The sequence below is a fragment of the Chaetodon trifascialis genome, chromosome 20, assembly GCF_039877785.1.
Source record: "Chaetodon trifascialis isolate fChaTrf1 chromosome 20, fChaTrf1.hap1, whole genome shotgun sequence".
Lineage (NCBI taxonomy): Eukaryota > Metazoa > Chordata > Actinopteri > Chaetodontiformes > Chaetodontidae > Chaetodon > Chaetodon trifascialis.
The window spans coordinates 3,411,637-3,436,195 of record NC_092075.1 but is presented as its reverse complement, the minus strand read 5'-3'; the positions used below and the strand labels follow the sequence as shown (position 1 = coordinate 3,436,195).

At 43.7% G+C, this 24,559-nt stretch overlaps 1 protein-coding gene across 10 annotated transcripts in view; it reads left to right on the top strand.

Moving 5' to 3' along the window:
• The window catches only part of mast4 (microtubule associated serine/threonine kinase family member 4), a 90,168-nt gene that overhangs the window by 53,916 nt on the left and 11,693 nt on the right, over nt 1-24,559 (top strand). For 5 of the 10 annotated variants that reach the window (XM_070988342.1, XM_070988337.1, XM_070988343.1 and 2 more), the window contains 15 exons: nt 9,869-9,957; nt 13,478-13,547; nt 13,783-13,803; nt 14,197-14,275; nt 16,294-16,448; nt 16,530-16,605; nt 16,688-16,897; nt 17,536-17,637; nt 18,170-18,302; nt 20,204-20,265; nt 20,388-20,479; nt 20,571-20,779; nt 20,868-21,006; nt 22,279-22,411; nt 22,500-22,665. In XM_070988342.1, the coding sequence (XP_070844443.1) occupies nt 9,869-9,957; nt 13,478-13,547; nt 13,783-13,803; nt 14,197-14,275; nt 16,294-16,448; nt 16,530-16,605; nt 16,688-16,897; nt 17,536-17,637; nt 18,170-18,302; nt 20,204-20,265; nt 20,388-20,479; nt 20,571-20,779; nt 20,868-21,006; nt 22,279-22,411; nt 22,500-22,665 (1,736 nt within the window). Of the gene's footprint in view, nt 1-2,364; nt 2,977-9,868; nt 9,958-13,477; nt 13,548-13,782; nt 13,804-14,196; nt 14,276-16,293; nt 16,449-16,529; nt 16,606-16,687; nt 16,898-17,535; nt 17,638-18,169; nt 18,303-20,203; nt 20,266-20,387; nt 20,480-20,570; nt 20,780-20,867; nt 21,007-22,278; nt 22,412-22,499; nt 22,666-24,559 lie in introns of those variants that run through there. The other 5 variants (XM_070988344.1, XM_070988338.1, XM_070988345.1 and 2 more) reach the window with 5 other exon arrangements.

The window sequence follows — 24,559 nt, the reverse complement described above, 5'->3', positions numbered from 1 at the left end:
GCAGCGTTGACAGATGATGAGCAGGTTGAGTTCGTTCACGCGGGGCTGAAGTCGGGTCTTAATGCAGCTTTAAATGGCACCGACATGGTTTGAAAACAGCTGAGCGGCAGTTTCGCTCTGCCAAACACTTGGTTATGTTTTGTAATAAAACTGCTTTGAAGGACATGCAGTAACTTCACTATCAGAGGTTTAGCCAGTGAACTGAAACCTGGAGCTACCTGCATTTAATGCTTTTAGCATTTAAAGGGTCAGTGTGGAGTAACATCGCACTGTGGAGCGCTGCTTTGTTTATATTGTGCATACAGACAAGGAAGTGGTAAAAATGACACAAGTACAGCTTTTGTTTGTTTAGAAAGAAAGTGACCGTGCAAAGCTTGTTTTTATTTTTGGCTTCCATGTTTTTGAATCGCTCATCAGAATAGACAAAGTACACCGATTGTTCCCAGGATTTATGAATGATAACACATTGGTGCTTGTGCTAATTGCTGCAAAGAAAGCACTTTGTCCTCTGCGTGTCATGATTGACAGTTCTTCCTCATCCCACAGAGAAACGCTCTATACGTTCATTACATGCTGCACATGCTGCATCTCCATATTTAACTAAATCAGAACTGATGTTTCCTAACCACGGCCAGACCTGAATCATAAGTCAGGCAGAGGACGGTAGCTGTGGTGTCGGTGTTGCCGGTGACCTCTCTGTTCACGCTGCTCTGTGCGAGTTTGACTTTGAACCGTCTGAACCGTCGTTTCTTATGTGGAGCGCAGAAACAGAGCAGAGCCATAATTAGAGTGAAAGCTGTCACGCCGGCCTGTGGGGAGATGGACTGAGCCACTGCGAGGGAACGCACACACATACACACTCTGCACGGGCAGAAGTGGCTTCTGATGGCACTTTATTACAGCACAGGTACGTGTAAGTAGAACCAGTGGAGGTGTGCTGGTCGTGGTGTTCCTCCCTCTCCCTCCCTGAGCTGTTCAGCGGCTTCCAGGCGATGCACTCGGCCAGTGATTGGACTGATCTGCAGCGTCCTGATGGTCCTCGCTGTGCACTTCCTCAGAGGAGCTTTCAGCCGCTCGTCGAGCCGCTTCTTCTGCCCTCCTGTTCATCGTTGCCAGTGTTACGACAATGCAATTGACCTGCAGTTATATGGAAACGTCACATGACTCCAAACGGTGAAACTAACATACTTTCAAAATAAAAGCTTTAAGGTCGCAGGTGAGAACAGCAGAGGTGCCACAGAGGTGCATTATGACCACCAGCTGTCGCTCTCACATGAACGTGTCTGCAGAATCTGGTCCAGACGTTGTCTCGTCTTGACATTTGTCCACCTCAGACGCCTTCTCACTAACTGGAAATACCGTATTTGGTTTAGACTGGAGGTGATGACCTGTTTTAACAGTCCAAACAGTTCATTTTACCGTCATTGAAGACGCAGAAAACTGGCAAATATTCACCTTAGAGAAGATTTTTTATTTAGAAAATGACTTAAACCATTATTCCATTATCAGAATTGTTAATTTGCTGTCAGTTGACGTCTCAATCAATAAATATCAGCCCTCAGTCCACGTCGCTGCCAAACTCTTTTAATGTGCCTTTGTCTTTGCTCTCTCTCGCTCACACGATGGCGAAAGCTTTTTCTGTTGACTTCAAGCTCGATGAATGTGTTGAAGCCGGGCGGTGAAAGTGAACCGTACACCTCCCTCCATCAGTCATGTGATCACAGCATGCTCAGACTCCGCACACACTAACACAGGCGCTCTTATCGCAGCTCTCGGCCTCTGTTATTGCAGCGAGTGTCTGTCTGCAGGCTGAACTTTGTTCATAATCACTGGATAAAAGTAATCAATGGTCCTAAGGTTGGACTCTTAGCGACAGGCTGTAATGCTAATATTATTCTGTTCTGCTGCTTCAGAGCATTTGTCTGCATGCGTCGCTGCTGTGATCAGCTGACCCTGAACCTTCACACATACATGCAGGACTCCAAAGTCAAATTCATCACTGAGCCGACAAAATGCCACTTTATACGTGTGTGTGATGCGTGCATGAGCATGAGTGTGTTCAGCTCTTAAAAAAACAACTATTCCTTTTCTGAAAGGTCAGTTTTATTTTATTAGAATATTTGGATAAAGGTGGGTGTTGTTAACTTTAGGCCTGCGTGTTTTCATGTCGTCATTTGTGTCTGGCTGCTTATCAGCAGAGATCAAAGGTGATGAAGTTAAGGTGAGGCTCTCATCATATGAATGAGGTGGCTGAGGGAGGAGTGTGTGCAGAGGCAGGAGAAAGCCGTGCACAAGCACCGCATTTCCATTTCAAATAGGCCCTGTTTAATACACTGACCCACCGAACTTTTGGAGGGGAGCCAGTGTGTGAAAGCTGCGAGTGCACAGCAGCATCTGCTGATGATGCAGCACCCCTCTGTCTCACAACCCCCCCCTCACAGGATGTGAAGTGGTAGATGCCTGTTACATGATATGAAGCATGTTGAGCGAAGGGAGCAGGGTGAGTGTTTGGGATACGGAGCACAGTCGCAGTGAGACGCTGAAACAAAAAGTCAGCTGGTATTGAGTGTCACATCGCTGCAACAGTAGAGGCTGTCAACGCCTGACCTGGATCACACACTCTGTGCGCCTTTCAGGATCCTCCCTGGATTACTTTTATTTGAGGACAGAGGAGGACAGCGTGTCCTCTGCCGGTGTGTTTATGCCGCAGCTGGCTGCAGATGTGCCTGTGCAGAGGAAGTTTGGACCTAAGGAGAGCTGTTGTAGGAGTACTTGTCAGGACTGCTCTGGAGGTCACATCCTCCCGAACCCCGACAGCCGCCGCCGCTTCTCCTCTCTGGGTCTTCAGAAGCCCCCTTTACATCTCCCTCTCTGGCATGACTTGGACACAATGTCAGATTCAAGTCTGTGGACAGTGCTGTCCAACTTTAACATGCCACATTTCTTCAGTGGAGCCCGACTGCGCCGCTCCAAAAGGTAACAGTTTGAAGCCTTTTCTGCTGTAATGACAATAATTCTGGTTTGTTTCTGTGCAGACAAGCTTCTGATCAGACACAGAAATGAGTATGTTTTCTTAGTTTATAGTTTCTGGAAGAGGCGCGTTTCTCTTTGTATTTACAGTAGGTCAGTTGAGCTGCTTGGGTGAAAAAGAAGCTGGGTGTTCCCTTCTTTCCTATTGTGTGTTATTTGCTTTGTTAGTCCAGTGGTAATCGAGTGTTTGCTGTTGAGGCAGTCTCATGTTCCTGTATGCCATCTGCATTGATTAACAGTTGGAACGTGGAAACGGGGATTGTTTTCATGTTGTTCTGGCGTTTCAGCTTCTGTCCGCCTCGACTTTTTAACGTCGCCGAATTAAAAACATGTCGGTGGTTTATGTGATTCAGAGTGTGTACACGCTGGTTTACAGCTAAGCCACTTGATCCCAGTTTTTGTATATGGTTTGGTGAAACCCATATAACTGATATTTATTTTTAATCCCTGTCCTGACCCATTTTATAGTGCAGAGCAGCTTAACATGAAATGCTGACTTCTTTTTTGGGGGGGTGTAAATATATTTTTCATTTGAAAGCCACGGCCTCGTTAGTTATGAGCAGAATAATTTGATATGAACTGTTTTTCAGCACTGAGGCAGCTGACAGGTCTGTATGTGGAAGTCAGAGTCGTTAAATATCTGATGCACTGAACTAAACAAAGATATTAGTCAGCGCTGAGTCTCCATGTTACACTGTACATCTTCAGATGTAGAGAGCGACATCGTCTTCAGGGGCTGGAAAAATGGGCTGCGTTGCTTTTACCCAAGCAGCAACTTTTTAAATGCTATTAATAGAGCATGTGTGTGTGTCATATGTCTGACTTTGAATTCGGGTTTGTCAGCGAGGAGCAGCAATTTATGTGGCATTGCGCTTTGTCAGCTCACCTGACAGCTCTGACAAGAGAGCAAAACTCACACAAGTAAAAAAGATTAATCATGGCTTTCTGTTGACGAGGGTCAGGATGAGACATTTCAAGTTTATCTGTGTTCAGAGCCTTTTAGATCAAAGGCTTTCATCTATTTCTGCCTCTTCCGGTACCCAAAATAAGTTGGCACGCTGAAGTCTGAGAAATTGTTTTTGACACATTCAGATTGCTTTGTAATAATGAAGAGTTCCAGTAATATAGGTCAGTGTAGAAAATGAAATAAATGTAAACTTTTAAAGTGAAAGTAGGATGAGGACGGCTAAATATTTTTACCACGTTATGCAAAGCGTTTCTAACTTTGATAAGCACCTTCTGTGGAGCATCTTTAGTCGCTCGTGGAGATTTCCTGTGTAATACAACAATGGTGCGATGAGGTTGAGGGTTTTGCATATAACCGAGACGAGTAAATCTCATATGGATCCGTTCCAGGAAATCTCACACATCTGCAGTACAGCATACAACACTGGCCTACTTTCTCCCTATCGTCTTCGCCCAGGGTTTCTTTATCCCTCCTTTATACAGCCACGTTTTTTCCCCTCACTCAGCCTTTCTGGCCACAGAGGTGCCTCCAACAAAGCTCATCTGAGCATAAAACGGCATGAAGATGGTCTGTGGGTCATCCTGGCGTGTGTTATTTTATTTTTTGTCAATAGCGTTCACTTGCGTGTCTCCATGAGTGGCCCTCGGCTCTCTAATGGGGGTACAAACACCGGGATGGGTGAAGCAACAAGAGGGCTTGATTGGGCAGCAGTGTGGCATTCTCTTGGCCTAATCCACAGTGAGTGGGTATAAATAGACCTCGATAAATCTGATCCTCTTTGACTGAGCACCTGTGTACCAGATATTATTCACTCCCTCCCGTTCATGATAAATGATTCATGGCATGTGTCCACACTCTTGATTGCAGGGGTTAGCCCTGGAAACCACTCGAGTAAACAAGGATGAATGGGATTTCAGTCAAAACAGGGTTTCCCCTCCGATTCAGGGAGGTTTTGGTGCGACGGCGTGGCAGCCAGAGGCCTGCAGAGACCTACAAGCAGCTTTGGAAACCTCTGCTGTCCGTCATTTTTGGATTCTCATTCTTGATTTCTTACTTTTTCTGTGAGGTTTGGTCATACAAGAGTTTAAAGTCGCTTAACTGGACAAAGACGCTCATTTCCGATACACCAAGTGTGCATGTCCTTAAAAAATACTGTACTAGCTGCACAAAATGCAATTCAATAAAATGCCACCTGTTCATGAGGAGGTGTGCATATGTGAGATTTCAACCTTTTTATTAGCATAATCCCCGTCCCTAAAACTGCCATATAAGGAAACATCTTCCACGCTGTTTGTGGGCAAGTTTCATTTGCAAAAATGCAAAAATCAGACTGCAGAGCTTCAAATCCTGCAGTCAGAAATCAGCAGAGGAAAACAAGTTTAGCAGCATCAGTGGTGTCACTGGAAAATATGTATAATACAACTGTTAACAGCATGTCCTCAGAGCAGCGCTGTAGACAAAATAACTGTAAGAGCAAAGCAGTCCATGAATGAGAGGCGGTCATGGAGCGACTACAGGAAATGATGTCACACTGTCAGGGTGCAGATCCTGGACAGGAAACTGCATGAAGACCCCGAGGCTGAAACTGCTGAAATGTTGAAGTTGCTGCACAGAAACATGCAAATAAAAATAAGGTTTTAAAAAACCTGGGCAATAAAGCCGATTCTGATCCTGCCTCATTTCTATGGTAATCTATTACAACTTTTGATCATGAGAGGGTGAATCTGATGTGGTAGCATTCATTTTTACATCAACTCTTGTGAGCATGAGCATAAAAGATGTGCTGGATTATTTTAGAAAGCTTCGCCACACCTTCAGCTCTTGACCTCACTGCTGCTGAAGCCGTTAAATGCAAAAACTTCAGGGAGAAAACAAACTGCGCCTGATTGGTGCAGCAGGCGTCTTGTGAACTGTCAGAACTCTGTTGTAATTGCGTTTGTATGCATCAAAGCCTTCAGCGTTTTCTAAGTCTTCAGTGTATTCGAAGCTTGGAGCGTCGAGAGCTTTTTTGCACGTCATTATCAACTCTTGTAAAAAAAATGTGCTCGGCTCTCCTCTGCTGCTGACGTGACATTGAAGCTCTCAGGGCTCTGCAGCGGCACCTGTGCTCTTCGGCGCTGTTGACGAAGAGATGAAGGTTGCCTGCTCGTCTGCATTTGATGGTTCTGACTGACACTTTTTTGCTCTGAGCTTCTTTATTCGGGTCCCGGGATTGTTAGTGTTCCTGGGGTCCACACATAAACAGTAACAATAAAAACAAGTAACGCTTTAATATCACATAATTAACAAGACAAAGCCAAATGCTGAGATCTGATAATCAGTGAAATGACTCAAGGGTCCAACACAGCAACGACTGAAGTACCGTCTACAGTGAGATTATCAATTTTTGTTTTTTATTATTTCAACATGATCATTGTTGGTGTTGTAACATAACAGCACTTGAGCTCTAAATGCAACAATGTATAAAAATATAATCACATAGAGGCAAGGCCAGCCAACGCTTTCCTCCCTCCCACCCCCCACTCACATCCATCACACCCAGCCCTTCAGCTCCGACCACCCATTCCTTCATAATATGTATCCACAGAAAAAGGGATAAATAAAAACATTTCAGAGTATTAAATAAAAACATGAAACAGAATAGTTGCAAAGCGGGAATAGATAACAGCCCTCGTGCATAAATTTAGTTGAAAAAGCGATGAGAAGAAAAAACAACAGCAGCTATAAAACAAAACATGTCTGACTCACACATGACGTTTGGATTCAGATCTTATTTGAATATAAAAGGAGCACGTTGTTGTGGACTCTTTCCTTCAGGTTATGCATTTTCTTTTTGTTTTCATGAATTATTATAAGAAAACCTACTTTGAATCTTTCTGATGTTTGTGGCAGAAGAAGCTCTATAAAGAACAATCATCCTATAATTTGCTGTTGGACTTTAAACCACTCACTTGATGTGTATTGTACCTCTAAGAAAAGCCAATATAAGGCAGTTTACACAAGTGTGGTGTATTATTCCACAAGACATTTTGCACGAACAGCCAAAAACTAGCTTTGAATGTTGCCACCACAGTTAGCCGTGAAGGTTGTTTCTACAGCTCACACACATTTACCTGGAAAGAACAACGAAGACCTAATGTGGCTGCTCTGATCTGTGCAACCTGAAGTTATCAGATGTTTCTTAGCAGTACTGTCATGAGAGAAGACAGGAATTGCTTTTTCCCCATCATTGAACCAGTGTGGTGTTATCTAATTTAACACTGAGTAATTTGGTCTCAGAGGCAAGAATATCCCAAAAAGCCTGATTCCAAATCAGTTCAGACGCTCTGTAAAGCATAAATAAAACAGAATGTGATCGCTTGCTAATCCTTTCTGACATATACTCAACTGAAAACAGCACAAAGATCAGTTTTATTGTTTTTGTAAATATCAGCTTATTCAGAATTTGACGCAGCAACATGTTTCAAACAAGTTCGGACAGAAGCAACTAAATACTGGAAAAGTTGTGGAATGCTCCAAAAGCACCTGTTTGGAACATTCCACCATTAAACAGGTCAGCAGGTAACAGGCGATAGTATCATGATTGGGTGTGAAAGGGGCATTCACTTTGTGAACACATGATTGGATAAAGGAGATTAATACATGGACTCAGGAGCACTTCATAAAACTGCTGTCAGTAAACACAGCTTGTTTGCAAATGATTGATTCTGTTTTTATTCATGTCTCAACTTTTTTGGAATCAGGGTTGCAGTACCAAATACAACACACTGAGTTTTGGGCATTTTCAGTAATAATTTGCTCATTCTCAACCATTTAGTGATGGTATGCAACTCAACATGTACATTCCTTCAGAACAAAGTTGATCTGCATACATAACATCAGCATATTTAACAGCATGTGGTAAATCATTGACAGGAAGTAAAAATAAAAGTGGACCAAAGCGGCTTCCTTGTGGAACACCGCAAGAATGAAAATGAAATGTTTGTGCTGTCAGAAAAACTGCCATCGCTGAAGGCTCTGCCAGAGATCAAACTCTTCATCCAAGAAAGAGCTAAAGGTGAAAAAGCATTGAAACTGGCAGTAAGAATACTATCATACTGTACTAAAAGCTGCAGTAAAATGCAGGAGAACAGCCCCGACTAGCTTCAATATTAACACACTGAGAGAAACTGGAGAATGAATCTGTTTTTGTGGTGTTTGTATTCTGCACAGGATTGAAATTATTACTGAATAACATCTTAGATATTCTGTTCTGAAGTAGTTCAGTTCTCTGAGGAGGTTATGTAACCGGACGCCATTGAGTCTCTGACCTTGAAGTGAATTCGTGTTCTTCAGGCATTATGTCTTTCCACTGACTGCCTCTAATTTGAAAGTATAAATCCAAGACTAATCGGGACATTGAACGCTGCTGCTGCTGAAGAAGTGCATTTTTCTCTCAAGGTTAGAAGCTGGGCTACTTTTATTATGAGTCACATTTTGTTGATCACAGTGGCTCCTGGAGAGTCTCAGTCCTGCTTTAACGTGACCAACAAGCGGAAAACCTTGTCAGTGCTGTACACAAACTGCTTTTTTGGTGACTGAACCAGGATGTTCTTGTTTTTGTGTCGCTGTGTGCACCAATATTTACTGTTAAATCCAGAACTGTAAACCTGCCCCACATGAGCAAATTTCTGTTTTTTTCTTTTTGACTGCAGACAGAAATGTATTGAATCATTGGTTTTATCTGTTTTAGACACTGAGTTGTAGTGTCCATTAATACAGACGTACAGTTGTGTTGAGACAATGTTTATGGAAGCACAGAGAGGCCAAAACAAGCAACAGAATATCTAAGCAGCAATTTAACCACTGCTAAATACTTTTTGTAAGTATTTGAATGATTTTTTTCATGTGGCTAGATGGTGATGTCAGAAACTTGTAATCTGATCAGACTTTTGACTCCATTCCAACTCAATTTATCATCTAGAGGCAGCCCGGATTTTTATCTGAATTTAACCAATCAAATTTGAGAAATAAAATGCTTTGACATGATTTTGATGCCATGTTCATTATGAACAAAACAAGACAAACCGCTGTGTTACTGGCTGGGCACAGCAGTGTTTACTATGTTCACATCTTAGTTTAGTGTTTTACAATTACAATTAGTCATTTGGCAGGCGCTTATATCCAAAGCGATGTACATATGAATTCACACACCAGTGGCACAGCATCGAGGGCAGTTTTTGGGGTCCAGTATCTTGCCCAAAGATACTTTGGCATGTGGACTGCCAAGGCCAGGACCCGAACCACTGACCTCCTGATTGGCAGACAACTGCTCTACCTCCTGAGCCACAGCCACCCCATGTTTAGCATACTAGCATTTCCTAATTAGCACTCAAGACAAAGGACATTTAACTCCAGTGGGAATTTCAATAGTTTTACAGGCACTTGGTCATAAATAGGCTCACTGGACAAATTAAAATCTTGGCCTGTTGGTGGCGCCTAATGAGAATTTTAAGGGATCCGAACCAACTGCGAATTTCCTTCTGGAAATTTCAGTGAAAGAGATTCAAACCACATAAATTGAGGTTGAGGATTTCTTTTAATATTTCAGTGCTATCTAAACTTCAACATTAAGTTTTCAGTAGTGGTTAAATTTCACATTTGCTATTCAATTGCCTTTAAAGTTCTAATTATTATGTCCTGTTTTGGCTTCCGTAGATATTTGGCTGGCCTTCACTTTGTTAGACAAAACGTTTCCTCTTCAATAAATGAATCACATTGATGGGACCAAGTTTTAATCTGTGTGCAAGTTTCTGCTGTCAATAGAAAGTTTGTCATAAGTGCTTTCTTTGTCCAGTGTCCTGTCTAATATTTGACTCTGTGGTTTCACAGCTGCAGAACGAGCAACAGAAAAAGCCTGATAGGAAGCGGTCAGTCTTCAGGTTTACCGCGACCTCACTCCCCTCTCTCATCTCTGACAGGTACGTGTTTGTCTATGCATGTCTGTTAACGTCTACGCACTGTTTCCTCGCCCCAGCGTTGGAAATTTACCCGTTGGTGAACACAATTCACAATGTTCTCCCTCGGGAATGCAGTCCATTGTGTCATGCAGAAGAAAGTTTGGAAAACAAGACAGAAAAATGCACAAGTAGATGCGTAATCCTTCCCTGTTTCCCTTTGCATGGCTTCAGACCAGCACTTATCCTGCAGCCTTATGTGATGTTGATATTATCAAACGGACCAAATTGCAGTTAAAGCACATGTTGGATATTGTTGACTAACAGCATAAGAACCAGGGGCTTGTGGAAAGCAATGAGAGAGAGCAAAGCTCTAAAAAGAAGGCATACATTTTTTATCATCCCTTCAGTGTTAATCTGTGTCAGGTCAGCTCTGTGGTGCTTTGGGTGAGAATATAACCGTACAGTGGCAAGTTGAAGGGCAGTGATTGTGCTCGGTGAGGAAGTGGCGGCCTGCAGAGAGGAAATGCACGGGAGCAGAGGGAGGGGAGGCCTCATTTACCGCAGGGCGTTTTATTTCCTGGCATTGGTCAGCAAACTCACAGTGTTTGGTCTGTACTGCAAGATGGACTCAGACTCAGAAAGCCACAGTGTTCTTGCTAACGAATGTGTTCAGCTGTTGGATGACCTAAGACTGTGGCTCAGTCGTAATATTGGTACCAAAGGTAAGAAAAACATCCTTTCAGTTCCATTTAGTGTCGTCATACAACTGACGTGCACAGTAATGAAGTCTGAAGCTCTGTAGGTGTGTTGTGGCAGATCAAATCTTCATTAAACAGCATTGTTTTGAACCATATTTCCTCTTATTGCACTCAGTAGATAATCTGTCTCTTCGGGTGCAGCCTAACTCCTGAAGGAACGTGTTATCATCGCTAATTGGCTGTGATTAAGATTGTAGCGCAATTGAAATAGTTGACATTCATCACCAACAAGATCCAGTGGCTCTGTCGTTGTTCCCCCGCATGGAGGAGGCCCGTCTTCATGATCACAGGAGGTGGAGGCATCGTAGCATCTGATTAATTAACCGTCTGGACCCTCCCTTAGTGAGGGATGTAATTATGTCTGATTAATGCAGGACCACAGGTTTGTTTTTACATTATTGGAGTGCAAACACGGCGGCTAATTGGCGCCTTTCAGAAGGTCCCAGCAGTTTAATGCCTTCATTGGCCCAAAGCTCCGATAACCAGCGAGGATGATGCATTGTGTAGACGTTAAAGATGGAGGCAGAGGGAGGGGGTCCTGCATGATTATTGGAGGATCCTTCTCTCTTTAGCTGCATGTGGACCTCCTTAAATCATAACACGCTTGAAAAAATCCTATTAGTCTGAAATATATTACATGGTAGATAACATATCAAGTATGTTACAAAAACTGCCTTCTGTCATTTACGTAACAGCAAACATGCAAAACTTTTTATCCAATTCTCATGCAAAAATCCTTTTAGAACATCCAGAATCCACGACTGCCATGTAGGGCAGTGCGATATGACGATAGAAAAACAAATATTATGTCATATGCTCTGTTTTTTTATCCTGTTGTCACAAATCGTGCTCTTTGTGGAAATATTTTTCACCATTTGGAGGACAGTTTGTGTTTCTTGTGCAGCACTGATGCAGCCGTGCAGGTGAACAGTATAACGACTGTTATTATTATTATTATTATTATTATTATTATTATTATTATTATTATTTACCACGTGCCTCAAATCACGTCAAACCATATGGAGAGAGCCCACGAATCGAGTGTGGTGAGCGATTTTATACATTCATATTTTATATTTTGTTACATGCATAATTGAGTGGAAGAGTAATGTGAGTGAGCACATTTTATTGAAACTATTTATTGGCTTAATTTACAGAAAATGAGCTAATGCGTATCATCACCTGGATATGAAAGGACCTGCATTGCTCATGCCGCTCAGCCCTGCTGCAGTTTGCCTCTGCTGGCTCACCTATCAGCAGGTCTTCATGTGGTCTGCAGGTCCGATCACGTAACGCCTGACCTGAGGTCTTTTAGCTGCTCTGGCTCCATCGCGTCCTTCATGTTCCCCTCATGATGATGATTCAGCTGTTCCTGGATTTGACTGAATATCTTTTGTGGGTCGAGCCTTTGCTCACTGAGCTCTCCGTCTTTGAAACAGGACTCTTGAATAAGATCTCCATGCAGATTTGGGAAACAGACTCTGTTGAGATTTTCAAATCTAGGCTGAAAACCCCCTTTTTTCCTCCATGCTGTGGCTCCCTCTGACAGCTGATTTCTGCTTTGACAGCTATTGTTGCTCTCTGTAAGTTTCCTGTTATATTACCATTCGTACCTTTATTTCGTGATTCTTGCTCTGTAAAGTGTGCAGGGACTCTTTGGGGGATGTGCTCAGCTGAACTACATTTTAGCAAAACCCACATAAAAAAAAAAGCCCTGCCTTTTTTCTCTGGCACGTTTAGTTTTTACAGCAGCATCAAGGCAGTTTTGATGAGTTGCGTGCCTGTCAGGCTCTTCTAGCTTTACAGCTGTCACATTTGCAAAGCAGCGTCTGTCAGAAGTTTAACCATTCAAGGCGAGTGAGACGCGAGTATTAAACTACACCGAACGCTGCCACGAGGCGTCATGTTTGACATCCAGACGAATCTTTGAGTGCTGTGTGAAAACCAAGAGGCTTTCAAACACAATCTGGTCAAAGCACACCGTTTTCCGATCAACAGCAAGTGGAAGGTGCAGGATAAGAGGGCGGAGGATGGACAGGACGTTTGACATTAAGCCAAACGGGCTGTTGGTTCGCTGGGAAATGTCCATTCTGTGAATATGCTGTGATGAAAATGATCCTTAGGAATGAGCCGTGGGCGGATTTAGTTTGCCCGGTTGCTGACCTTGTTGTATGAATTACTGCGACGAATCGGAGAACAGCAACTGTTGTCTAAACCTGCTGCAGTTTCTGCTGGTTACTGCTGCAGCCTTGAGGACCTGAGAGACCGCTTTGGGTCCGGATGAGATGCATTAATGTTCTAGATCAGGGAGCACAAACTAAATGTCTGTTGAGGTAAAAATTCAAATAGAACTCCAGAGTTTTAAGTCTTGCTGTTGGTTTTCCAGCTAAAGTGGTATCCGTTCATTGAAATTAATGTTTCTACAAATATAATGTCCCTTAAATTAGTGGCATGCAGCACGAGTACGTCTGTGGAGTGAAGGTTTTATTTTTAAAGGGATTTCCCAGCGTTTTATTTTCTGACATTTTATTGACCAAACAATTAATCGTGCAAATAATCTGCAGATTAGTAAACAATGAAAGAATCACTTGCCGTTTGCTCTCATTAATTTTTAACTTAAAACGCACCCTGTCCAACATCTCTGAGCTGTGATAACGCAGCCATCAGTGGTTCACTGCACCTTTCCAGGCTTTGGTTTGGCTGCAAATTTGAAACTGGGATTGAATTTTATTTGTTTTCCTTTTCAATGTGTCTTATCTCCGTTTCTTCTGTTTTCCTTGCAGGAACAAGCCCGCAAGACAGTCCTAGAAATTTCTCTCCTAGTGCCTCCGCTCATTTCTCCTTTGCACGAAGGTAAACGCAACCGCTGATATTTGCTTGATTTGAAGACGAACAAATGGGGCAGTGAAACCAGAGGGAGGCTTGTCAGATACACGTTCTTTAAAGAAAAATGAGAGTATGCTGAGCTCTGAGTTGTAGATTTTCTCTGCCAATGCTCAATGCTTTCAAAAACATCAATGAAGTATTTCTTTTCTACCATTTCTCAACATGATATCATGTAATTGTGTATTTTTATTATAATCCACAGTCATTGCCACAGAGCAGACAGGTAACTTCGCGTTAGGCTTCCATTTGCCCTTAAACCCCACATTTGTCCCTTTGACCTCCAACACCTCCCTCCATTAGTTTGTCTCCATCAGTCTGGCATCTAGTTTCAGTTGTGCACTCAGCTGCTTCATTGTTCTTGTAACTTCCTGTTTTTCTGTGTATTGTTTCCTATAGAATCATTTTGAACAATACCAGAGAAAGGTCACCATTCATTTACGGCCATGTGATCATTAGGACTGTAGGAGTTCATTTACATGTTTCCAATACAAACATGGACATTTTTTTGCAAATTTGCATTTGAACAAAGACAAACTGAAAGTGTTTTCAGCCCATCGTCCGTGTGCGGACCCTGAAGCGTGACGATTCTCTGTTTGTGTTTGCTGTTGTGCGACAGGACTGATGGTCGCCGCTGGTCGTTGGCCTCGCTTCCCTCCTCTGGATATGGCACCAACACGCCGAGCTCCACCGTCTCTGTAAGCATCGTGCACCGACACAGCTGGCATCGAGGAGCGTGGGAAAAACACTACAGGCCTCTATTTGAGACCATGCTTTTACATTAATAGATAATGTAATGTTTTGACCTCCTCCAAGCCAATCAGAGAAAAGCCAACATAAAAAGAAACATGCAGAGTTTTCTGTATGTAATCTGCCTCGCAGATATTAAATTAGTCATATTCTTGATATTAAAAGTTTGACAGGAGAGACTCTCGCAGCCCTGAATCCTGGAGGTCTCGATTCAGACAGCTGTTTGTCGTCTTTACCTTCTCGCTGTCTGTCTGAAACTGACATGAGGCAAACAGCAAAAAGACGCTCCTTATTCTTTCAGACATCAAAAATGAGATGGAGGCGTTTGTTCTTCCACAAAAACCAAAATGCACGGGGAGATTGCTTTTGTGGTTTTAGACATTTACCGCCGACAGTTGTCACCACAATAAATAGAGAAATCAACGGCTTCCAGCTTAAAGCTTGACTGGCTGCAGGTCGCTAAGACGTGTTTAATTATCTAAGTCATAATTAAAATCACAGCTCTTGAAATTTGGAAAATGCAGTCTTTCAAACGGTGGTTTCGATGTAATAGCGATTAATCCTTCAGCCCCAGTTAAAGCCAGATTGAGAAATAGTTGGTCGAATAAAAGTCACCAAGTCACCACGAAGAACTGAAGTCAAATAGACTTTAATGTGGAGTTCAGGCACAGACACACCAGCAAACACACTCATAAAAGAACAATTTCTCTTTGTTATCATGTCGAGTTCCTCTGCATCGCTTTCACTCTTACCAGAGCTCAGTCGTGTTCGAACATCAGCCTCGGAGCACGTGTAAACACTCGCTCATTCACAGGAATTACTGATGTTTTTGTTTTGTGTGGCTTTCGGTCATCTAGTGCATTTCCTGCTATTCACGCCATCTGTCGCAGGAAGCGTGCCCTTGTTTCTCTCAAACATCAGTCACCTTAGCAGCAGTAGCTGTTTTTGGGCCGTGGTAAGGGTCGCTGTCCGGCTGCATAAAACACCTGAAGTTTGTCCCTCGAGCAAAACATTTCCCTCAGCTCGGGTTCATTTTGGGAACACTGCGTAAAGCCTCTTAGGCTGTCTCCTCGGCTAAGTGTTTATACTTCATGGTAGTAGTGGTAGTTACTGTCATAATAAAGCACATGTGCACTTCAGCTAACCCTGCTTAGGTTCCTTTTTTTGCAAATATTTTGACTTTTTGAAGTGATGCACACATTCATAGACACACTTCGCCAGACGTGAATGTGAGCGGTTTGCCGTGAGCCGGACGCCGTGTCTGCCGTCTGTTTTTTATACATGTCCCCCACAGACGGATTAGCCAATCAGGCTTAACTTTGCTCGAGTTTTACTTTGTCCGGAATGCAGTGAATCCATGTTACAGCAGTTTGTTTGATAAGCTATAAATGCAGTGCAAGCACAAATGGGGTTTGTCTGGAGCTCAGTAATCACCGCCTCATGAGTCCACAGTACACATCATTATTTAGGATGCTTTATTTGATATTTTGGGAAAAGGCCGTATTTGCTTTCTTGCTGAGAGTTACAGGAGTTACTTTCATGCCTGTACAGTAATTATGAAGCTGCAGCTGGCTAACTTAGCTTAGCATAAAGACTGGATACAGAGGGAAAACAGCTAGCCCGGACACATCTACAGAAACCTGAAAACAAGTTGAGGTTTTACCTTTTTTTAACCTTTGGACAGGGCTAGGCTAGCTGTTTCCCCCTGCATCTAGTCTTTACGCTAAGCTAAGCTAAGCTAAGCTAAGCTAACCCTCTCCTGGCTGTTGTTTCATATCTGTGCGGCTAAAAGCAAAAAAGTGTACTTCACCAAACGTGGAGATATTCCTTAAAATAGGGCAGGTACTCGAGGGAAACGGCCAAAGCTCAGCGTGATTTCCTTTTTGTTTTTATTTTAATCCAAACAAAAAAAAAATTGCCTTTTCTTTTTCTTTTCATGTTGAATGTATATGTGTTTCATTTCCAGTCATCCTGTTCATCACAGGAGAAGCTGCACCAGCTGCCCTTCCAGCCTACGCCTGATGAACTGCACTTCCTCTCCAAGCACTTCTGCACTGAGAGCATCTCCGGGGACGAGTGCCGCAGAGCGACGGCCATGCGACCACGCTCGCGCAGTCTCAGGTACTGCTTTACCTCTGCTTATGAACAGTGCACACCGTTCTCGCCGCTCAGGCGCTGATTTTAGTGCAATTTATCCTCCAGCCCTGGAAGATCTCCATCATGTTACGACCATGAGATTATTATGATGAACCACGTCTACAAGGAGCGGTTTCCTAAGGTAAAGGCTCGCACTAAGTTTTCTGTCCGGCCGTTAATTACCTCATGTTTCAGCAAACAGACACCTTCCCTTCTCACTGCAGGCCACAGCTCAGATGGAAGAAAGGATTCAGGACATCATCCGCAGCAACTCTCCAGAGAGCGTCCTCCCTTTGGCAGATGGCGTGCTCGGCTTTGCCCACCACCAGATAATTGAACTGGCCCGTGACTGTCTGGAGAAGAGCCGGCTAGGACTCATCACCTCCAGCTACTTCTGCGAGCTCACCGACAAGCTGGAGAGGCTCGTTCAGGAGGTGAGCGCGTCTGCAGGCAATCAAAGGGACGTTTACACCGAACCGCATGAAAATATTGTGGATGCATTGTTAATGACGGCCAGTTTTCATTACATTTCAGTCACAGAGCTGAGCGTCTCATTTTCCAGCCATCCTTGTAAAAACCCTGAAGGTCATTTAAAAGACTCACCGCTGCTCTGAAGGTGTTTCCAGAATACTTTTCAAACCATCTGGATGAAAAAGGAAAACATACTTCGTCTGTTGTGCCATAAGAAGGTTTTCACTTGCTAATGAAGTTGCAACTGTCCCGGCTGTTTGTGGAGCACACAAGCAGCAAATGTGTTATTCTGTCAAAGAAAAATCAATATATACCAATATATATATGACCTTGTGCAAATTAAACAAGGGCATGTGTGATTTTTGGCAACTTTTTTTTTTTTAAATTAGGAAAAATCTTATTTTATGGTGCAACAAACAGAATATGTCTTCATCCAGATGGTCAGAAGAGTCTTTCTGGTTTCTTGAAACACCTTCACACACAAAGTGTCTGCAGGTATTTATTTCTGGGAAAATGAGATGTTCAGAGGCCCAAACTGGGCTGAATTTTTAACTAACATGTAAAAAATCTCTTGAATGTTTCCCTGCTTGCTGCTGTGTAGTCCACAGAGAGGTCGGAGAGCGAGGAGGTAAACTTCATCAGAGAGCTGGTGAAGAAGATCCTCATAATCATAGCGCGACCTGCTCGACTGCTGGAGTGTCTGGTATGTTCCACGTCAATAAACAGCCTCTAAAATACCTGGATGAATACCTTTTTAATTATTCTTATTTTAATTATTCAATCATTTCTGTCTTGTGTTACTCAGTAGGACAGAACAAACACGGGGGGGTTTAATGGTGAGCATAGTGGAGCATTTAGCAGCTGAAGAGCCACATATTTCCCTCAGGAGTCGGTGGAGACCAAAAACAGAGCTTAAAGAGAGTGAAAATCGTTACGATCGTTACGTTCACCAGATGGCCAGAATCACAACTCCAAATAAATGATAATGTTGCTCTGTAACTGCTGGATGCGTAAATTTCACAGCTGTTCACCAGCAAGTTCACCACATGGACTTAAAAGCTGATAATATGTCAGTGTTTCTACTGCCCCCCGGTGGCCAAAATGTTAGCTATTGCAGGTTTGAATAAAGGGAAAAAACATGCAGCATCTTTATTTTTATAGATATGGAACTAAAAGTGTTTCCCTCCCTGAAAGATCCGTTTAAACATTGTTCGTACCGGCTGCTGTGTCTGCAGGAGTTCGACCCGGAGGAATTTTACCACCTTTTGGAGGCCGCTGAAGGACACGCTAAAGAGGGCCAGGGCATCAAAACGGACATCCCTCGTTACATCATCAGCCAGCTGGGCCTCACGAGAGATCCTCTGGAAGGTACAGGAAGGACTTTATGGTCCTCATCGATGGTCATAAAATAGAAACAGCTCTGGTTAGAACTGCTAGCAACGCTTTCATTGCGATTTGGTCCTCAGATTTCATTTTTTCAGCATCGCCGGGGCTTTGAATCATAGTTAGAGCGTCTTCTACTTTAGGGTTTATAAAGAAGAGAAGTAATAAAAAGCACTTCCAGAAGTATCTTATATAATTCGACTGCAGTGCAGAGTATCACACTTCCTGCTACTTAAATGTGCTAAATATGACCAAATTGAGAGAAATGAAGCTGCAGACAAAGATACTCTTGACTAATGTCCTGTACTGAACAGACTGTCTTTCTAATGACCCTCTGTCTCTCCAGATTCAGTAACAAACAACATTCATTATGACTAATTAGAAAGGAATGGCCTCCCCACAGACCTTGTACAGATCCACGCAGGCTGGCTCATCAGCCGATCTCTCCGTTCATTTCCCCTGAGTGTCTCCTGTGTTTCGTTTGCCCGGTGCCTCGTGTGCCTGAAGCAAACCTACAAGGAAGGACAGATGTTAAATAGCAGTGGAAATGTGTTTACAGGCCCTCCGGAGACAAGACAAACACCCCCCTGCGAAAGCACACACACAGACGTTGGCGTGATTGCACACAAACACACACGGAGAGAAACGTGGAGAACGCAAGGTGGTTCATAATGAGCGCTCGTTCTGGAGTAGTGATTTTCAGAATGGGTCTTAGGCACGGTTTGTGTGGCCACGTCTGAGTTCCGCCCCATTTATTTTCAGTTCAGATTATCTTGGAGTCAGCACCTCAAAGCTAATAAAGGCTAAAGTCTGCTGTTTTTTTGTTTTGCGTGCTGATTTTCAGCTTTTATGTTGCCTTTGTTTCAGAATCTGCACAACATGTTCATGATGTTTTACGTTACCGTTTACGTTAAGTAGTCGTCATCATAATGCACTTATTAATGCCTTATTCTGGGGCTCAGGGTTGCTAAGGTTTAGGGTAAAGTTATTAAGATCATAGCTCAAGTACACCTTCCTTGCTTACTCTTACAGCAGTGGACAGCTGCTTCAGCTTCATGCTGCTTCACTCACAGTGTGTGAAGGACAGAAGTCCATGTAGATGTTGCACTGTGCTGCTGTAACACTGCAGATCTCCTTAGATTTCCTAAAGTTTCCCCTCTGCGTCGGCTTAGCTGTAACCCTACAGCTTTGCATTCACGCTGCACGCGTGGATCCAAGCAGCCCCCGCCTCGATCTCCACCCACCCCTGCACCGCCCGCCTGCAGCCTCGACTCTGCTCGTCAAACCTCAGCAGCAGCAGCTTCCTGACAAACGCTTCAGAAGAATGTTTTCTGTAACTCAGCACGCCGGAGCCGTGTAAAATGCCCCGTCAGCGTTTGACATGAGTCACCGTCTAACTTGGCAGGCCGACGTCTGTTTGTTTGTTTGTTTGTTTGTTTGTTTGTTTGTTTGTTTGTTTGTTTAAAACTTACCGGCTGACCAACGCGTTGGCTCGTACTCGCCGTGTCTCCAGGATGAATGGATTGAAGAGCTTTAGCAGCAGGTTTGAGGAAAAAGGCTCCTGCAGGCGACAGTTTGGGTCTCTGCCATCGTTCTGTAAAACTCAGCTTGCAGAAGATGTAGCTTGCATCTCTTTTGATGCCGCTTGTTTCACCGTAGCCCCACCCCACGAGTGGACGGGATTGGTTCTTTAGATCTGTGATGTATGAAGCCCTGCTGGTCTGACTGTGATGCTGAGGCTGTGAGGAACTTCTACACCACCTGGTCACGTTAACAAAGCTAAAAACTGTAATTTAGCGTATTTAATAGTGAATATGTGAACCTCGGTATGAGGTGCGTTATCTTTATCTTTAAATATTTAAACTGCTTCTGGTTTCTTTCTGCAGAAATCGCTCAGCTGACCAGCTGCGACAGCGGGATAGCAGAGACCCCAGAAACAGACGACACCGTAAGCTCTCAGATATTGATCATCGTATTGATCCGCTCCATCTTTACCGCGGGCGCAGCAGCGAAGTGCAGATTTTATCTTTTTGATTTGTTTCTAGTATTTGTCTCTGTGCTCGCCCTCAGTCACACAGCCTCAGCACAGCCTTGCGGTCGCGGCGTAAACCCTGTGAGCTGGACTTCGAGATGACGAAACTCATCAGCAACGGTGCCTATGGGTAAAGACACCTTATTATTCAGCCTCTGTCACTCTCTGACAAGTGGAGCTGTCGTTTCTCTCCCATCTGACCGGTAAACTGCATTCCACAGAGCTGTTTACCTGGTGCGCCACAAGGAAACGAAGCAGCGGTTTGCCATGAAAAAGATCAACAAGCAGAACCTGATTTTGAGGAATCAGATACAACAAGCCTTTGTGGAGAGGGACATCCTCACCTTCGCCGAGAACCCTTTCGTGGTGTCCATGTACTGCTCCTTCGAGACCCGGCGGCACCTGTGCATGGTCATGGAATACGTCGAAGGTCAGCAGCTTGGTTTTTCAGTGCGTTGTGCTGCAGCTGAGTACTTTGAACAATGTGTACAATAACATCCCTCCGCTGATGTTTACAGGTGGAGACTGTGCCACCCTTTTGAAGAACATGGGTCCCCTGCCGGTGGATATGGCCAGGATGTACTTTGCAGAGACGGTACTCGCTCTGGAGTACCTCCACAACTATGGCATCGTCCACAGGGACCTCAAACCAGACAAGTGAGCCCTCACGCGCTGCAAGTGGCTGTAATCAACATTTTAATATCAACAATCGCGGTTCGTAGTGATGAACCCGCAGAGAATTATCACCCGACTCTGCAGCTCCAGACGCTCTGCAGAGCGCTCTCATCTCGTTGTTTTGGATTCCCGGTGTGCTAAATTGCTGTTTTTGTTCACTCTCACCACTCCCGTAGCATCATCGTCAGACACAGCCAGCAGCTGTTTTCGGTGAAAAAGCTGTGAAAACAGCCTGTAAACTGCCTGCTCAGCAGCAGACAGCAGACAGACACGGCGAGAGACGAGCTGGTGAACAAAGTGGAGCATTTAGCAGCTAAAGACAGGTGTGACTGTCAGAAGATGAGCCCAAACGCAGAGCCGATAGGAGGCTGAATATTGGACTTTTGTCAGGTGGCCAGAAACAGGGCTTTAAAGGAAGCTGCTGGATGTGTAAATAAGCAACTTCATTTCTCAGCCGCCCTCAAGGGGCCATACGATTGGTTATTGCAGGTTTGGCACTGGTGTAATTGCCTTCACTGCCGGTTTAAAATTTCAATTAAACTTTAAGTGTTCTTGTTCTTTTGCAAGTAATGTAAATACATCAGCAGTGAAATGACTGCAGCTTCAATAAAATTCACTTTGGGGAATCGATTTTTCTTCACTTCGGCTCCGCCAGCGTTTTAATTTTTGACAATTAAGTGGATTTTTGATTTGTTCGCAAACGTCCGGCTTCATCACGACACAAGTGGAAATATTACATGTGCAAAAGGAGGGACGCTGTGTAAGACAAGTGAAACAGAGTGTGATCGTTTGTTGATCCTTTCTGACATGAAGTCAGTTGAAAACAGTACAAAGTCAATATATTTAATGTTTCTCCTAATCAGCTTCATCGATTTTTTTTGTAGTATGTAGTAATTATACTACACCACAAGTTAAGATTTTACTCACAAAACGTAGTTATAGCTGGTAAAATTGCAAGATTTAATTTGTCAATATTATACAAAGTAGGTAAAATGTGTTTGGATTGAGCCATTTTTCATTATTAGTTGTTTTAGTTTCAGTGAAGGAAGTTTTTTCTCCATATTTGTATACTTTAACTCCGGTGAAATGAGTTTTACTTGTGCTTTTTACGCTGTGGTACCACCACCGTTCCTGAAGTAAAGGATCTAATACTTCCTCCACCATTGTCAGCATTTTATAATACAAGTACTACTCATTTTCACTGCTTATTGTAATTTCTCCCTCCTCTTCCTCTTGTCCTCCTCCTCCTCACAGTTTGCTGGTCACGTCAATGGGACACATTAAGCTGACAGATTTCGGTTTGTCCAAAGTCGGTCTGATGAACATGACCACCAACCTGTACGAGGGACACATCGAGAAAGATGCCAGGGAGTTCTCGGACAAGCAGGTAAGTCTTTATCAGCGTGCGTATTAGCAACACTTTGGCTCTTTATCAGTCGTTATAACGCACTCACCGTTATTCCTGTCCTGTGCAGGTCTGCGGGACCCCGGAGTACATCGCACCAGAGGTGATCCTGAGACAAGGCTATGGGAAGCCGGTGGACTGGTGGGCTATGGGCATCATCCTGTACGAGTTCCTGGTGGGCTGCGTGCCTTTTTTTGGAGACACACCAGAGGAGCTGTTCGGGCAGGTCATCAGTGGTCAGTGGCGCCTCCTTTCCTTCTCAGATGATCATTTAAAACACAGATTTTGCGATATTTTTGCCTCACAGCTGAACCTTACTGACGGAGGTGTGATGCTCAGTTAAATGCTATTAACTAGCCTTCGATGCTAACTTGCTAATTTAAACTAATAAATAGAGTTTTTCCTTAAGCATCACAGGTGTTTCAATTACAGTGTATTGCACTTCTCTGAGAAATCTTTTTTTTTAACCCAATAACTGCCTTATTTTTTGTGTATTTATTTATTTATGCCAGTTTATCAGATCCAGAATTTGCCTTCACACGTTTCCTGCTGCTTCAGGTGATTTGAGCGACGTCTCGCAGCATCTGGCGTGTAGATTCTGTCGAGCACATCAGGAGAAATTCCCAAACCTCGCCCTGATACGATGAATTAAACATTTTAAATAGTGACCACATGGAATTAGTTGATGTGCATATTTCTGAATTTATTGAACGCTGAGATTTCCCAGAGGGCCTGCAGCCAAACAGATGGCAGCGAGTGGATTCTGCTCGACTTCAGACCACAACTGAGGTTTTGATATTAAGATGATGTTACTTTGGTGTCTCACGGTGACAGCAGCACAGAGAAAATCTTCATCTTCACAAACCATAGTTTTTATGGCGTCGACCGCGTGGCTCAGATGAGTCGTGCTGGTCGCAGTTGTTGGATAACAGCCTCTGACTGTGGCGTGGAAATGAATTGCGCGCCATGACTGATTTGGTTTGCTCTCAATCAAACTGTACCAAGCCTCTGAGAGTGACTGTTAATTAAAGGGGCCTGAACACGCTGAATGCATGCCACCGTGGCCTCAGGCCGCACATACATATTCATAGCTCCCCTCCCAAATTTGATTAAAAAGGGGGACAAAGTGTGCAGACAATCAGCAGGGCGCAGACCGGCTTTGCTCCCCTTTGCATCGCTTATCCATGAGGCAGTTCACCAGAAGCTGGAGCACATGTAAATTGTCCTGTTCGACATTGTGCTTAAACCTTAGGACCAGCTTTGCTTTATCTGACTTTGCTGGTGAAGCTAATCAGAGACGAGCGTCACAAATATCTGCCTGACTGGGTCACAATTATGGCCGAAATACACGAGGCGTGGCAGCGCTGCGGCCGGCCCGCCGCAGAGCGCCAAGCTGCGCAGGATGTCCCGTTCATCCCTGTTTTCACGCAGCTTGTTACAGCCTGTTTAAGGATAATTAAAACATATACCTCATTGTTCCAGTGGCAGTGCGACGCAGCAGAGCAACCCTGTGGGTGTTTTAACATTGCACATTAAAATAAATCAAATCAATGTGTATCCACGAACCTGTAGTTAAAACCACCCAGTTAATTAATTCAGTCCCAGTTAATAAAGCCACCGCTTCCAAACCCTGCTGAACTGAATGCATTATCACTTGGCAAAACTCAGTATGCGCACGGCGAAGCTGCCACGCAACCACGTGCGACAAGACCGAGTCTGTGCAGCAGGTAAAAACGCTGCTCACTGTGTCTGAAGATGCAGCACGGGGGGTAGAAAACTGTGTCATGATAACTTATATATGGTCACTTTCAGCATGTAGACATCAGCAGCTTGCAGAAAACAGTAAAACGTTCAGAATTAAATAAATACATCAACCTTTTACTACACAGCGCATCATGATATTGACATTTGCCGGCTCTAGCTAGCTAACAAGCCCAGGCAGCTAGTAGCAGTGATGCTAACGATGCTAACGAAGACTGCACACAGGTTAGCTCTGCAGGTGGTGACAAGTTGACCTTTGTGTGGCGTAAACCACAAACAGGCAGACGCCGTTCCTGCTTTTATCTGATGTGAAATGTACAGTATATAATATAATACACATAAACATGTTCAGCATGAAAAAACACAACT